The sequence below is a fragment of the Antechinus flavipes genome, chromosome 1 (assembly GCF_016432865.1).
Source record: "Antechinus flavipes isolate AdamAnt ecotype Samford, QLD, Australia chromosome 1, AdamAnt_v2, whole genome shotgun sequence".
Taxonomy (NCBI): domain Eukaryota; kingdom Metazoa; phylum Chordata; class Mammalia; order Dasyuromorphia; family Dasyuridae; genus Antechinus; species Antechinus flavipes.
The window spans coordinates 32,367,638-32,384,585 of NC_067398.1; the positions used below are offsets into that span (position 1 = coordinate 32,367,638).

Below are 16,948 nucleotides of genomic sequence, written 5' to 3' on the forward strand. Positions count from 1 at the left end.
GAAAAAGGGAATGTGAGAGATCAACAGAATGGGCCTACTTTCCCACATATTTAAGGAGATACCACTGGCTCTTATTTTTCATTTTCCATTTTAAAAAATGAAACAAAGAAAATGAAAACAATTTTGTTCAGTTTAGTAGCTCAGTAGATTTTAATTTTTCTTTCTGTTTCCTATTGACTGTATATAAATAACTACAATACAACATATAACAACAAATACAAATAACTGATTTTTTTTCTAAAACTAGGAAATAAATAATTGAAATCAATCAGTTGCTATATTTTATATTCTAAGACATATTGATTGTCTATGTGTATATAGATTTTACCTATCAGGTTTTTTAATAGATTGATATTTAAGAGAGTTTCTTCATTTATGTCTACTGCTTATATTTCTAGTTATTTCCTAATTGTGAATATGAATAATATTCATTGTATTTTATGTAAAAACTTGGATGGTTACCACTAATTTGAATAAAATCTTATTTAACTTTTCAACTTCTGAGACAGTATAATATCACATGGAAAGTGATAAAATGTCTATAGGAGCTCCAGAATTTGGACACACAAGAGTTAAAAAAAGACTAAGAAAAATTTTCTCTTTCACTTCTGAACTTTCAGTAGACTACCAAAAAACAGATAATATAAAAAACATTGGTTACATGCAAAAAAAATCTAAGCCAACTACATAGTAACAAAATAAACAGCTTCTAAACAACATCATATTAAAAAAACCACAAAAAAAAAAAAACCAACAAAAACTTCTGCCAAGGAACAAACACAAAAGCCAAGCACTAGGTACACACACATGCAGTTTGAGCCATGGTTTTTTGTTTTTACCTGCTGTAGAACAATCTGTAAACTGTTCCCCGATTGTTGCTAACAACAACTCTTTCCAAACTGTGGGCTAACATGGAAGAGAAATACATACACACATTTTCAGATGATGAATTTCAGGATCCCAGTCAGTTGCTCTTCTATAAGGAAATAGTTTTTCAAGCTCACTTGGAAAATTCAAACATTTTGAAGTCAGATGGGTAAAAACCTTTAATACTTAAACAACTCAGCTTTTATTAAATCCCTCCCAATGCTGAGCAAGAACACTAGTACTGCAAAGATGAAGTAAGATACTCTTCCCATCCTAAGGATCAACAAGTGGGTTGGAAGAGGGACACATATACAGAGGAACACACACATAACTACAATGTAAATTTGGGTTTGAGTGTGAAGGAGGAGTCAAACAGAATGGTGTGAGAGATTCAAAAACGAATTATGTCTAGAAGGCAGTACCAAGGAATGCCTCATGGAGCTGTATGGTATCTGAACTGACCCTTGAACAATATTTCAACAGGCGGAGATGTAGGGAAAGGTTGATTCCAGGAATTAGGGATGATGTGCAAAGACATAAAGGTGGGAGAGAGCAAGAAAAGGCCTGGGAACAATAATAAATAAGTTCAGCTATTTGAGGCAGAGGTTATTTGATTTTTATCTTTATAAACCCATTGACAAGGACAATGCCTGGCACATAATAGGTCTTTTTGATATGCTTGGTGATTGATTAATTTGAGTTCAAGAAGGAGTAGTAGAAGGTAAATGTTGTGGAAGCTTTGAATGCCAAATTAAGGAGTTTTTATTTTGTTCAGTAAGCAGTGGGAAAAACAACACTGAATGTTTCTTAAAGGGGAATCATATGATTTGATCTGTTCACAGGAGAGAGTACTTTGGCAGCTGTGTGAGGAATTGTAGAGGAAAGAGCTGGAGAAGCTTATTACATAAACCGGGCAATTTTATAACAGGGGAAATCATAATGAGCTGTGGTAAACTGAGGCAAGCAGAAATTTCTAGTAAAGGCATTGGTCATGTTCAGAATAACTGGGAAAAAAACTGCTAAAGTCGTAAGAGATTAGGAGAAATTTAATTTCCCCTTTCATAAGCCAGAATGTGTATATATGTATGTATATATACATATGTAAATGTGTATTAGAAGGTTTTCTACTCCCCCAAGCATATATCTTTTATGTATATGAACAATTTCATTATTGGGTTAATTTCAAAAGTATCAAATCATTGCAGTGTTTAGGTCTGTGAAACTGCAAGGATTTTCTTGTATTGGACAATTTTTTTAAATGTTAAAAACTTAAACTCCACAAACGGCCTCAAAAAAAAAAAAAGAAAAAGAAAGAAGGAAAGAAACCAGAGGGGATTATTTTAACTTTTTGTGTCTATTGACAAAGCTGTCAGTCTTGAAATGTCACAGTAGTAAATGTAGTTATCATTGGGGATAAGCTAAACTTTTTCTGTGAGCTGGTAAAATTTTTTGTGTCGATTTGCAAAACCATTTAGTCAGTTAAAAACATTTGTTAAGCACTTACTACGTTCCAGGCTCTGTGTTAAGTAATGAGGTTATAAAGAAAAGGGAAAAAACAAAAACAAAAAGGTGTGTATGTGTGAAGGGGAGGTGATCAATATGCAAATAACAATAACATGTATATAAAGTAAATGGTAAGCAATTGTAATGGAAAGGTATCAGTTCAGGATCAGGGGAAAGGGAGCAGAGGAAATAAAAAAGACCTTTAGAAAAGATGAGGCATGAGATGAGTCTTGAAAACAGGTAGAGAAGCTAGGGAATGGAGATGAGGAGAGAGCATTCTCAGCATGGGAGATAGCCAATGCAAATACATGGAGTCAGGAAATGAAGTATCTTGTGTGAAGAATAGACCAAAATGTTGGATTAGCTTACATGGAAGGGAATAAAATTTAAGAAGACTGGAAAAGTACAACTGGGCCAGGTTGTAAAGGGCTTTAATTATCAGACAAGGCACCTTTGTGATTTTATCTGAAAAAGATTTCACTAAGTTTCTTGACATATGGATGTTGTAGTGTCATAATTGTGTGCCTTGTGACAGAAGAGACTGAGACCTTGGCATCTATCTAATAAGTCTAGTTGAATCAGACTCCCTAGTAAAGATGGTATTGCCAAATCTGTTTCCTTTAGCTGAGTTCCTCCTATGTACTTTTTTCACTTTGTTCTCTCCCATTCTCATTCCCCTTTATTTACTATCAAGAATTTTTTTTAAAGACTTTTGCTTTTTTTCTGATTTGTTTCTTGGTAGTATCTCTGTATAGCATTCTTAATTAGGAACCAAGAAATTAAGATTAGTGAAAATTAATTATCCTTTTCATTTCATATTTTCTGCTGCACTTGGCTTTAAGGGAAATTGAGTGCAATGTTACTATTTGTTAATTAAGAATTGTGAAAGGTGTTGGCTACTTAGAGAAAAGGCACTGGTATAATTATGAAACAAAAATCATTATTATTGATACTTGTTGCCAATTGGGCCCGCTAAAATGAAGGAACTTGATGGTTCTGCTATTAAGACTATACACTCGAATCAACAGAAAAAAAAAAGGTGATCTAAAATCAGAGAACCCAGGTTTAAATATGGGTTCAGTTACCTTTAACTAGGTGAGAAAAATGAGCTTGAGGACTAAAGTGAATTCTAACTTAAAACTTAATATGTAAAAGTCATTATGTATACTCTAAGAATATTGCTGAATGGGGGGCAGCATTGAGAAGGGAAAGAGGGAAAGCCCATTCAGACCACATACCCCAAAATCATAGCGGCTTTGTATATAATAGCAAAAAAAAAATGCAAAATTACATAATGTATGATGATTAGGTAATGCCAGAAAACATAGACTGTGACAATAATGGAATACTAAATTCCACAGGTAATTGCAAATATAAAGCCTATCATGAAATATGAGAAAATATACAAGAGATGCAGGGTGAAGAAAGCTATATCATAACAACTAATACAGCAGCAACAACAATATAAACAATATTAACACGATCCAAAGAATCCACAAAAATAAAAAGCCAAAAGGTGAAGCAGCAGCAAAAGGACAATTGTTAATACTCTTCAAGTCAATGCATGTTTAAAAAATAATAATAAACAATGGACTTAAGATTTTGCATTTTTTAACTTTTTTGAGGATTTCAGGATAAAGATAAGAAAAGAAGAGGAAATTCCTTTCAAATGAGATAGGCATCAGTTTCTTTTAAAATTCAGTTACTAATAAGTTTGAACAAATAAAAAATGAAACATGAAAAATAAATCTCCCTCCTTCCATTCTCTTTCTTTCTCCCTCCTTCCCTCCTCCCCCTTCTTTCTCTCTCTGCTTATGAAGCCTTATGTAGTTTGCTATTTGCTTCCCTTACATTTTTTTTTCTTTTTAATACTTATGCCAAGTAACAGTCAAAACTTGGAAGAATGTATCTTGACTAATAGTTTGCACCTTTAACAAATAAATCTGGTTCTATACAGCTCAGACATATGGGTCCCTGGAGGGTTTTCAGTTCTTTTGAGCATACACACATGAAAGAAACAATGAAAAGGTGAGATTGTGTAGTATTAGTTCTTTTATCCCTTATCAAGGACTGTTTTTGGTTTGATAAGTCTTAAGGTAACATTTTAATGTTCATTTTTATTCAATATAATGAATAAGGGCCCATGTGGAGATGCTTCTTTTTGCTCTCAATAACTCTATTATAGGCATCTATGGTTCTGCTTTTGAATGTCCTCCACCAAAGCAAACAACTCCACATCTTAAGTGTCACCTTTACTGGATAGCGGGAGCATTCTGGCCATCAGAAACAAAGCCCAGCACCACTTTGGAGCTCCTAAATAGCAACATTTCCTGCCTAATGTCCAATCACCATCCTGAAGTGAGCCATTTTGCCCTTCTGTAGAAGCCTAGTGGCTGTTCAATCTTGGAGGCTCACCATTAATGCCAGATTTAGTGTAGAAAGCCAGTCAGTTTAGTTTACTGTAGCTGAGAATTCCTAAACTCAAGCAATTTATTATCTGAGACTTCCTCATTAGGAAAGGATTATTGGTGTGCAATACCACATCAATTAGAAAATAATTAAAAGAAAATACTGTTGTCACACTATTGGGGGGAAAAAAAGATCTCTGGTTTTAGGTTAAGAATCCCTTGGCTTCAAATGACCTAAGAAAGTCACAGACTGAGTGATGGAGCCAAGACCTGAACGTTGACTTTTTGATGTTAAACTGAATCAAAACACAATTCTGCTTTAAAAGGGCATGTGAAAATGTAATCACTGTAAAAGAAATATTCTGTGAAATTATTTGAAAGTGTTATTTGAAGTTATTATAAGTCTTTGGAGCTATCTCCATTTAAAAAAAAAAAAGCCATTGGTTAGGATCGTTAGGTTCCCATGATACTAAGGATGGAATTTAGTATAAGTTTGACCAACCCAAGAGTAAAACCTTCTTAATATTGCCAATTGAATAAAATATGGGAACTTGAGAAAAGTGAGAGAAATAATTTTCTTAGCAGTAATTCCCTTTTATGCCAGCCTGTCCAGCCTTGAGTTTTGCAAGCTGTTTCATAAGTCAGTGATACTATTGCTACTTTATAGAGGAAGAGAAATGATTTCCCAAGATGGGAGAGTAGGGCAGAGAAAGAGCTAAGAGAGAAATTCGGGATTTTTCATCATTATGTTCTACTCAAAGTCAACCAAGCTACCCTTCTCTGAAAGGCACAAATCTGTCTGCCAACACAATAAACAAAGGACCAGCTGAGTCATTTCCAGAAAGGCTCTGGTACAGACATACCGTGCTTTCCTTAGGGACTTTCATTTTCCATACACCACCCTTTGCATTGCTTTCTTCTTCCCTAAATTGAAGACCAAAAAAAAAAAAAAAAAAAGACTGAAAAAGTGTATGTATGCATGGATTAAGTGACTACATGTCTAAGTTATGCGCACATGTACACATACATGTGTACATTTGTGTATTTTGCATGTGTATGTATGTGTACATTGTGCACACACTTCATTACATCAAACTATCTGTGATTTGTTCAGCAGAGACACTCCTCTATTCTTTCTATTCCCTCCATTGGTGCACAGCCCCTCCTACCAAAAGGAAACATTCAAAGAAGAGTCCTGAAATTTTCTCTTTTTATTATGAACTTAACAATCATCAAACAACATTCCAATATTCAATGAACTACAAAAATAATGCATATGAAACCACAAATTGTGTCATTTTTTTAAAAGACTACTAGATTTATTTTAAATTTGTATTTTAAAGAACTATGTTCAATTTAACAAGATAGTTATTGAGTATGACTTTAGTGAAGAGGATAGGACAAAGGCCAAAATAAACATAACAATAGAATTTAATGGCCTTGGAAAAGAAAACAAAATAAAAGACTCTTCCCTTAAAAAACCTTGATTTCACTTTCTCCATGGGTGAAGGAAATTGATGAGAACAGGTCAGGGATTCTCAGTCTGAGATCTATGAAGTTTTTTCTTTAATAGTTTGATAATTGAATTTAAATAAAATTGTTTTCTTTTATAATCCTATGCATTTTTGTGCACTTAAGAATATTATTCTGCAAAAGTATTCATAGGCATAAAAAAGAGACAAATGATCTCTGGAATAGATGGAACAAGAGAAAAGAGAAAGGATCACACACACACACAAAAGTTTAGCCTTTGGATTCCCTGCTTTAATACAGTTTCTGAAACCAGAGTAGGTGTTTGATAAATAGTTTCTGAATTAAGAGTGAGAAAAATTCTGCTACCATTCAGGACAATGAGGCTGATAAGAGGTTTGGTTTATGATTCTAAAGGGGACAAACACTGGATTGTGTGGAAGTCTGATAGAAGATTAAAAAGAAGGGAGCTATATTGAAAATTGTCAGATTTTGAGTCTAAGGATTTGTGTTTGAGATTTGCCTTTGACACTTATTACTTGTGTGATCTTGAGCAACTTTTCCAGGTCTGTTTTCTTATCTCTAAAATGGCAGGGGGTAGGAAAGAACACTTAATGATTTCTGAGGTCTCTCCCATATGTAACTGCTTCTTCTCTCAGATAACATTAGTAATCTTATATGATATTACATAATTCTATATTTTAAATTCATATGAGGTCTATTTTTTATATTTAAAACATATATCCTACCTTGTCTCTCCATGAGACTGTGGAACTATGTCTAACTCAAACTCTCAAAAACAAGACTTCTTGACATTTTCTCTATTACAGACCACAGGCAATCCTAGTGAAGCCTATGGAATCAGAATATTTTAAATGCACAAAATAAAATAAGATTAATAAGAGAAACTATATTGAAATGTTGTTATGAATATTAAAAAAAACAAGTTCACAGACTCCTGCTTAAGAACTCTAAAAGAAAACTCTAAATTCTAAAAGTCTCTAAAATATAAGGCTTAATAACAATATTTGTTTTTGATAACAATGATGCAAAGCATTGAAGAGAAAAGGCTGAAAACAGCCATATTTTTTGAAGGCCTTAGATGACCTAGGTGGGCATGTTTTTCTTTCACTACAAACTCAAAAAAAATTATTTTCAGACTTAAGTGGTAGAGAGTCATGGTTTTATTCCAAGTCAGTACAAATCTATTTGCTTCACTGTGGTTTCCCTCCCACTTTTAGCCTGAAATTACATAAGAGTTGCTTACCAGAGTGGTCTTCTCTCTCCCCTCATTAAATGATAACTACATCTTAGAGGCAGGTTAGTCACAGGAGGAATATTATTGTACACACTCCAGAATATCTTGGAAAGAAAACAACATATTTTAGTTTAATTCAAATCTTTTTCATTTAACTTATATGCTACTAAATCATCAAAATTAACACATGCAGAAAAATATGATTCTCATTAAGTTATAGCTATTAAAAATAGATTTTTTCTCATTATCACTTTTAACTTTCCACTAGGAACATTAACATTTATAATGATAGAGAATTTTACTTGCTAAAACCATGCCAAATCCTATGCTTCAGAGTTCTATGGTTACTGAGCAAATATTCTTATGCAACATGAAATCATACACTACTAAGAATTGATTTGTAAATAATGATTTTTCTGACATCATAGATGATTTCCAATTATTTTCTTAAAAATAATGTTTCAATTTTCTACCCTAGCACAAGGGAGTCTGAGAGAATAATTAGGGTGGGGGAGAGAAGAGAGAAGAAATGAAGGAGAGAAAAGGGGGAGAAAAGGGGAGGAAGGGAAGCAGGGAGGGAAGGAAGGAGGGAGAGAGGGAAGGAAAGAGAGAGAGAGAAAGAAAGAGAGAGAGAGAAAAGAAGAGAAGAGAAGAGAAGAGAAGAGAAGAGAATATGACCTTAATCTCTTCTTTCTACTTTATAGGGGCATGTGAAAACAACCACTTTTTTAATGTTCCTACTTTTCTTTATACCCTACTGAACAGGTGACATTTCAGGAGGTCATATAGCCAAAGAATCACAGCATTTCACCAAGTCATACTTCCTAAAGTCAAAAAAATCCCTTAACATGCCCTTTTAATTCAGTCTTTTCCAACTCCTGGGATTATTTTCATGCTACCTAATAATAATACATGAACACAAACAATTATAATAAAAATAAAGAGAAGAAACTATACTAAAAAGGATAAAATATCATTATTTTGTTTCTCTACTACCTTATCTCCAAACTGGGCCATATACTGATACTTGGTTAAATCTCTTTGCTCAATAATACAACATATTTTAGGAGCAAAATAGTTATAGATGAAAAATATTACCTTTATACACACAACAAATGAGACAGAAAAAAATTTAAACCTAGCCAAAATAAATTATACTGACTCTCATGGCTTAAGTGCTTTAGAATTTCAGTCTTCATACATCTAGAAAAAAAATAAAATGAATTTTAGGTTCTGAAGGAAAAAGAACCATCTCTAGACTAATTTCTCTCATCAGTCATATATTTTCTTGCATATAAAAAAGATCCAATTCTTTTTTTCTTGGCAAAAGTGACAGGTGAAGATTATAGTCCAAGAAGACATAACTGAAGACAACTTTTATTTAACATATTTTAAATATGTTGCATATGAGCACAAAAGTGTTGGAAAAATATCTAATGTATTTAAAACACCTCCATTTAAAATAATAGTTGCAATCAATCAATCAATTAGTTAACAAGCATTTATTAAGTATCTTTGTGGTCTATTTAGGCACTACAGATATAAAAGCTAAAGAGAAAGGATTATTCCTGCCTTTAAAGAGTTTGTATTATTCTGATGGAGAATAAAATATGATCACAGATAAGTAAATACACAACATGTACAAAATAGATGCAAAGTAATGGGAGAAGTGGGGACATTTAAAACTGGAGAAAATTATGGAAAATCTATTGAAAGTATATTTTGAACTGACCCTTGAAGGAGACTAAAGATTATCAAGCAGCATACTTAAATGGAGTTTCCTCTACATATATTATAAATTTCTTTTAATCTTTAGAATTATTTGATAAGCCTAAAAGATGGTAAAATACTGAAGGAAGCAATATTATATAATTCTTTGGGAATCTATTTTACTGCCATATTCAAGACATTGTAAGGTTGGAAACTTAATGAGACATATTCACATTTTCTACAACATTAAAGTTTCTATTCGGATTCGGGAAACAAAAAGCTATAAATATATTCTTGCAAATGGTTTTCAAATAGTGTTTACATCTAAAATAATTCTATTTGGCTTATAAAGTGAAAAGAATTAATTCAGCGCCTTTGTTTTCACATGTGGCTTATTATCTGTCCTACATCATTGCACATCGAAGGATTTTCTTGTTATTACTAATATTAAACAATAATAATTATAGTTGACATTGGATAACCACTTCACAATTTACAAGGTAGTTTATATTCATTATCTCATTTTCTTTTTTCCCACATTTTCTTTTTAATATTTTCCAAGTGAATTAGATGAAGTTAGAGATGGGATAATTATAAAATTTACAGAGGGTAGTTTGTTGAGAGAAATAGTCAATGCCTTGGTTTATTTTATATCCTACAACTTTGACAAATTGTTAATCATTTCAAGAAGGTTTTTGGATGATTCTCTAAGTTTATCATCATATTAATTGCATAAAATCATAGTTTTATTTTCTCATTGCCTATTCTAATTCATTTAATCTTTTTTTCTTTTCTTATTGCTAAAACCAATATTTCTAGTACAATATTAAATAATAATGGTTATAATGGGCATCCTTGTTTCACCCCTGATCTTACTGGGAATGTGTCCAGTTTCTCTCCATTACAAATAATCCTTGCTGATGGTTTAGATAGATGCTGCTCATCATTTTAAGAAAAATTCCCTTTATTCCTTTGCTCTCTAGTGTTTTTAATAGGAATAGGTGCTGCATTTTGTCAAAAGCTTTTTCTGTATCCATTGAAATTATTATATGACTTCTGTTACTTTTATTATTGATATGGTCAATTAGGGTAATAGTTTTCCTGATATTGAACCAGTCCTATATTCCTGATATAAATCCCAGTGCTCATAGGTTGTTGTAATCACTTTGCTAGTATTTAATTAAAATATTTGCATCAATATTCCTTAAATATATTGGTCTGTAATTTTCTTTTTCTGCTTTGCCTCTTCTTGGTTTAGGTATCAATGCCATATTTATATTATAGAAGAAATTTGGCAGGGTTCCTTTTTTACCTATTTTTCCAAATAGTTTACCTAGTATTGGAATTAATTGTTCTTTAAATATTTGGTAGAATTCACTTGTGAATTTATCTGGCACTGGAAATTTTTTTCTTAGGAAATTTGCTGAATAGCTAATGCCTTGAACAGCAGTCCATAACTCTAAAAAAAATCTTTATAGGCTAACACCTAATAAAGATGAATCTAGTTAATCAAATGTAATAAGATAAATGTAAAGGCCTATATTTGGGTTCAAAAAATCAATTTTCCCCCTGAATGGGGGATGTAAGACTAGAAAGCCATTCCAATTTAAACATCTGAAGGCTTTATGAAAAATTTCAATATGAATAAAAAAGTATCTTCATTTAATAAAAGTATACAAAGTGTTATGACATTCCTGTGAGTGTGCACATACATCCCTCTTCCCCCCACACACACCAAAAAGAAAACTATTATCTTAGGCTGCACCAAGAAGAATGATATCTAGAGGTACTTGTACCCTTAGTCATTGTTTTGTATTGTTGTTTATGTCTGGTATACAGTACAACATTGGCATAATAAGTATAATAATATAAGTATAATGAATGTTTATTAATTGAGTGCAAGTTCTGAGACCCCATTTTAGAAAGTTCAGTGGGAAAGCAGAAACACAACCAGGAGTAAATAACCATGACATTAAGAGGAATACAGTTTATGCTACATGAAAATGCACTAGAAGAATGGGAGATAGCACAAAGAGTCCAAGTAATTAAAGGGCTGTCCTATAGAAAGAAAAATGAGATTCATCCGATTGGCCCCAGAAATCAGAACTAAGAGCAGTGGGTAGAGATTGCTGAGAGATTGAGAAGTTTTATATAAGGAAAACCTTCACACAAAAAACGGCCAGAAAAATAGAAAGAATGGTCTCTTTCAGTGGAAAACTCCAGGAATATTATAGATGAGATTCTTGGCAAATTATGGGTTGGGCTATAAGGCTTTTGAATTCTCTCAAAATTGATTCTGCAATTTTTTACAACCACAGTAACATTGTAGGCCTGACAGAGCTTGATGAAACAGAGGTTTGGAGAGATGAAATATTTTTTAATATTTCTCATCAAATGAATGGGTCAGCTGGGACTTGAAACTGATCTGATTAGAAATCTACTAGTTCCCCCACACACACCTCATGACTCCATACTTCCTAGAGGCTCAAAGAGAAAATTAACAAGAAGGGAAGAAAGGGTCAATGCAGTCAGAATCTAAGCAACTTTTTCCTAAAATGGAAAAGGTCTGATTTAGATTCTATATTCAATTCTACACGAGATCTTCTCAAAGACTTTCATATCATTGAAATAATGTTCATTATATGTCAGTGTTTAAGACAAAATGAAATGTCCAAATTGCTTTACCAATCACTTCAACTTGTTGGCTACAAAGTTGCTCATGTTCCTTCTATTCTAAAAACCAAAAACAAACAAATACCTTAATAGCAGTAGTCCATCCTTAATAGCAGTAGTCCAATATCTCCTCCTTTCTTTTATACTAAACTCTTTGAAAAATATTTTCAAATGTGGATTCCTTTCTTTTTACCCTCCTCTTAATTATGTGCAATGTAGCCTCCAAATTTATCCTTCAATTGAAACTGAACTCTCTGTAGCACCTAACAATGTTGATTAACTTTTCCTCCTAGGTTTTTTTTTCCTTTCTGGATCTTCATGATGCTACTCTGTCTTGGTTCTCATCCTTTCTATCTGACCATTTCTAAGCCTCTTTTCATGGATATGTCTCCCTCTCCTCCCCTTCCCCTTTCCCTTCCTCTTCTTCTCTTTTTCCTTCTCCTCTCTCTCTCTCTCTTTCTTTTTTCTCTATAAAGTTTTGGTTCTTCTTTGACATGATGTATATATTCCCTCAGATCGCTATACTATGCAAAATCACACAATAAAAACCATAAAGCTTGTAGAGAAAATAATTTATACATGTTAAATAATTTTCAAAATTCATAAATACTACAATAAATAATAGTCATATCCTCAGCCTCGGGATACCGCTTAGCTTGTTTCCAGGCAAGTTAAGCAGTTGGGCAAGGCAAAACACCAGGTCTCCAGAATAAATAGCATTACTACAGGGCTTATACCCCAAAGAGATACTAAAGAAGGGAAAGGGATCTGTATGTGCCAAAATGTTTGTGGCAGCCCTGTTTGTAGTGGCTAGAAACTGGAAAATGAATGGGTGCCCATCAATTGGAGAATGGTTGGGCAAATTGTGGTATATGAGTGCTATGGAATATTATTGTTCTGTAAGAAATGACCAGCAGGATGAGTACAGAGAGGCTTGGAGAGACTTACATGAACTGATACTGAGTGAAATGAGCAGAAGCAGGAGATCATTATATACTTCAACAACAATACTATATGAGGATGTATTCTGATGGAAGTGAATTTCTTTGACAAAGAGATCTAACTCAGTTTCAATTGATCAATGATGGACAGAAGCAGCTACACCCAAAGAAAAAACACTGGGAAATGAATGTAAACTATTTGCATTTTTGTTTTCTTCCTGGGTAATTTCTACCTTCTGTATCTAGGATATACTATGACACATTTAACATATATAGGACTGCTTGCCATCTGGGGAATGGGGTGGAGGGAGGGAAGGGAAAAAATTGGAACAGAAGTGAGTGCAAGGGATAAAGTTGTAAAAAATTACCCTGGCATGGGTTCTGTCAATAAAAAGTTATTAAAAAAAAAGAATAAATAGCATTAAAGCAAACTTGAAATTTGTATTATGCTCAAAATGTTAAATTGTGATGGAAGAAATGCACAATTTTGAAACACAAGTTGTAGCAGAGCTGACTACATATTATCTTCCCTTATGATCAATCAATCTGAATAGCAAATTTTGCTATCTTCTGGAATATAATGAAAATGGATATTTCCCAGGCTTTCCCCCCATTGCCTTATTACTTTACAAGCAATCAATCAAAATTAATTTAATAAGCTTTACTAGGTGCTAGGCATTGTAGATTCACATCAGTCTTAATGGATTCACAAATATCATATTTATACAGATGATTCAAAAATCCATATATCCAGTCCTACTTTCTTAATACTACATTTCCAAATGCCATTTGAACATCTGAAACTAGATGTCTCATAGGAATCTTTAACTCTACATGTTTAAAACAGAATTATGTTTGCTCCAAAACCTTCCCCTCTTTTGAACTTACCCATTACAGCTTAGGGCATCAATAATTTCCAAGTTATCCAAGTTTACAAACTCAGCATGTTCCTTGACTCTTTACTCTTACTTTAGATAGTCAATCAAATGCAAAATTTTGTGATTTCTGTCTTCTCAATATTCTTTGTACCCTTCTTCATATCATTGCTCTTTCCTATCTTTCCCATCTTCTTATACTTTATTGTCCTCCATGTTTCTACATATAGCAAAAGCAGCATATATCTCTCATTACCATACTTTTGTACTTGCTGCCCCTCAAAGCTTTAATGCTTTGCCCCACCTCAAAGTTTCCTGGGATTCTTTCAAGACTTAGCTCAAAAAACACCTTTTGGAGGAGACCTTCACAATCCCTATTGCCCACCCCTTGATGCTACTACTATGAACTTACCTTTTTTCTATTTGAAATATATATCATATGTATATAGTAATAGTTTCTTTAAGTGCTAGGACTTTTTTGTGTTTTTCCCTTTATTTTAATCTTTAATGTCTGGCACCTAGTAAATCTTGATTTTTTTTTGATTGATGGATTGTAAAATAATAAGGCAATGGGGGGAAAGCCTGGGGAATATCCATTTTCATCATTCCAGAAGATAGCAGAATTTACTATTCAAAATACTATTCAAATACTAGTCAGAAAAAGAATAGGTTAAAAAAAAATTTGTAGTGGTAGAATGAAATGATTCCACATAAATAAGTATGCCTGAATGACAAAACAGCTTAGCATAAATTGTCAATTTAAAAGCAGAAAAAAAATCACTGAGTAAATTTGGAGAAAAATATTCACATGACCTAATAGCTTTCAATTCACACAAAATTTATAGCAATAACTGTAGAAGAATACTTAAATGTAACTCAAGAATTAACAGTTTCCATGAAACTGAACATAAGACCATTACAACATCTATTTAGTTTGTATAAATCTTTTCCATTTGCTCAAACTGCCTAACTCCAAGGCTAAGTATCTGTAATTCATATATTCCAGGTTCCCTCCATGACAAAAGACAAACACAGAATTGGAAAGACATGACTTTGCTTATGTTACATCCTTGTTTGACATGCCCTCCCATTAGATTGTTTGTTTCAGCTCAAGTTTTACTTTTTCTAATACTTATTGCTCATATCATTCATTTGACAACAAATACCCTGTGACAATACTTCACATTGCTGTCTAACTATGTTGCTCAACTGTTCAATCTCTGACACATGCCATTGAAGCTGCCATTTCTTTCTCCTCTCTTCCCATTTCTCATTTGGTAGATAGATATCTGAGACCACTCTTCCTTTTTTAAATCAGTCTCCAGGTCCTGTCTCTCAACTTTTCTTGGAGGAGGGTGTGGTAGCATAATATTGGTAAAATCTAGTAGTAAGAGGAAAAGAAAAGGGGCATTAATACCTCTGAATCCACTACCCTACGCCTTTATTAATTTAAACACTAGTCTCATATGTAGCAGCATCCTCGGTCTCTCACTTGAAAGTCTATCATATTTTCTACCTATGGGCAGTCATAATCCTAAATAATTTGTACAAATTACAGATACTTTATTACCACAACATTTAGTCCAGAAGCACCATGCATAAGAGATAGAGAGTATCAACCTAAGAGTCAGGAAGGCTTGTCTCTGATACATTTTGGCTAAATGATATTGGGTATCCCTGAACTTCTCCAGAAACCTCTACAGTTTACAATAGTGGCCAATGTGCCCTGGTAATTTCCTCACTAGGAATATTCTATTGTGATAAAAGCAGAGATTCTGAGCCCCTCCCCACCTTACTTACCCCTTACAAAGCATTAAAATAGGAGCAGAGGCAAATAGGTTTAAGCAAAGGAGTGTGGGAATGTGGAAAGGGCTGGATTTGGTATCTGAGGATTTGGCTTGGAATTACAGCTCTGTCACCTGCCAGAGAAGTCAGAACATCTGTCTGGTCTCAGACTTTTTTTTTTTTTTTGGGTAAAATAGGAGGCATGAACCAAACTACTAAGGTCCTTTCCAACTATAAATCCCAGGATCTTATGCTAAAACCAGAAACTCTGGGACTGATTTTTTGCAAAATAGCATAAGAAACAGCTAGAGCACCAAGCCAAGAATCAGGGAGACCTGAGTTCAAATACAACCTCAGATACTCACTAGCTATGTATGAACCTGGGTAAGTTACTTAATAACTTCTTGCCTCAGCTTCCTCAATTGTAAAAAAATAAATAAATAATGGCATCCATAAAATATTTGTTAAAACTCTTAAAACACTGTCTTGCACATAATAGGTTCTATAGATATGCTTATCCCCTTCCCGTTTCCCTGCTATATATTCTGGTTGGTACTAATACCAGCTTCAGATTTATATATCATCCAGTCATCCCCCTAGGCCATATCCTTTCGTCTGCTGTTCTCTGCACACCCAATTTGAACCCTGCTTTCCTAAATTCCCCTTGCCTCCCAAATGCTGGGGGGAGTTAATTCATTCACATTTGGAGCTTTTGTCCCAGAGCTTCCACCAGTTGATTGGTGACTGAGTATGTAGAAACTAACCCAATTAATCAACCGTATCTACTGGATGGTCCTAGACACCAGACCATGGTTTAGTTTTACAAACCATCCCTCCATCCATTCAATTAACTGAGCAGTGAGTATCTCATCCTCTGCCTGTCAAACAAGCATGTACATCTCTCCCCAGGAAAAACAAACAAACAAACAAACAAACAAAACTCCCTCTTTTTTCTCCCTCCTCTCCCCTAATGTAGTCTTTGAAGGACTATCACTTTAAAAAAATCTTTACTCCCTAGTATATAACACAGTGCTTGATGCATAGTAAGTATTTAATATTTTTTTTCCTATCTCAATTCCTTTAGTTATAAATGATTTAGGATTATAAATTCATGGATGAAATCAATAATATGAAGTTAGCTAAGTGTGTGGTTCATTCTTCTGATATCCTAGGGGGAAGCCATTCCTTTTCATAAAATGTATGTTAATGACAGTGCAAGATAAAGAATCCTAGATTAAACAATCAACCACCAAAACTAATGAAAGAAATTGAGTATATCCTAGCTTTCAAAATTGGACTATTATATGTAACTTCCACTCAAAGTTTTTAGTCTCTATTCTAACATATGTGGCATGGGGCACCAAACATTTATAACACTATGAGTATAACCAGGATTTCTCTGGCTACTGGTGCCTACCTGTTAAAATTAAAATTGTATTGATTCTGTATATGATTTTG

General features: G+C 33.5%; 1 protein-coding gene across 1 annotated transcript in view; it reads right to left on the reverse strand.

Annotated features, from left to right (window-relative positions):
- Nucleotides 1-16,948, reverse strand: part of EIF4E3 (eukaryotic translation initiation factor 4E family member 3) — a 50,745-nt gene that overhangs the window by 10,023 nt on the left and 23,774 nt on the right. Inside the window, exons 3-5 of the mRNA XM_051980821.1 lie at nt 7,516-7,610; nt 5,642-5,702; nt 840-906 (exon numbers count right to left, since the gene is read on the reverse strand). Of these exons, the coding sequence (XP_051836781.1) occupies nt 840-906; nt 5,642-5,702; nt 7,516-7,610 (223 nt within the window). The remainder of the gene's footprint in view (nt 1-839; nt 907-5,641; nt 5,703-7,515; nt 7,611-16,948) is intronic.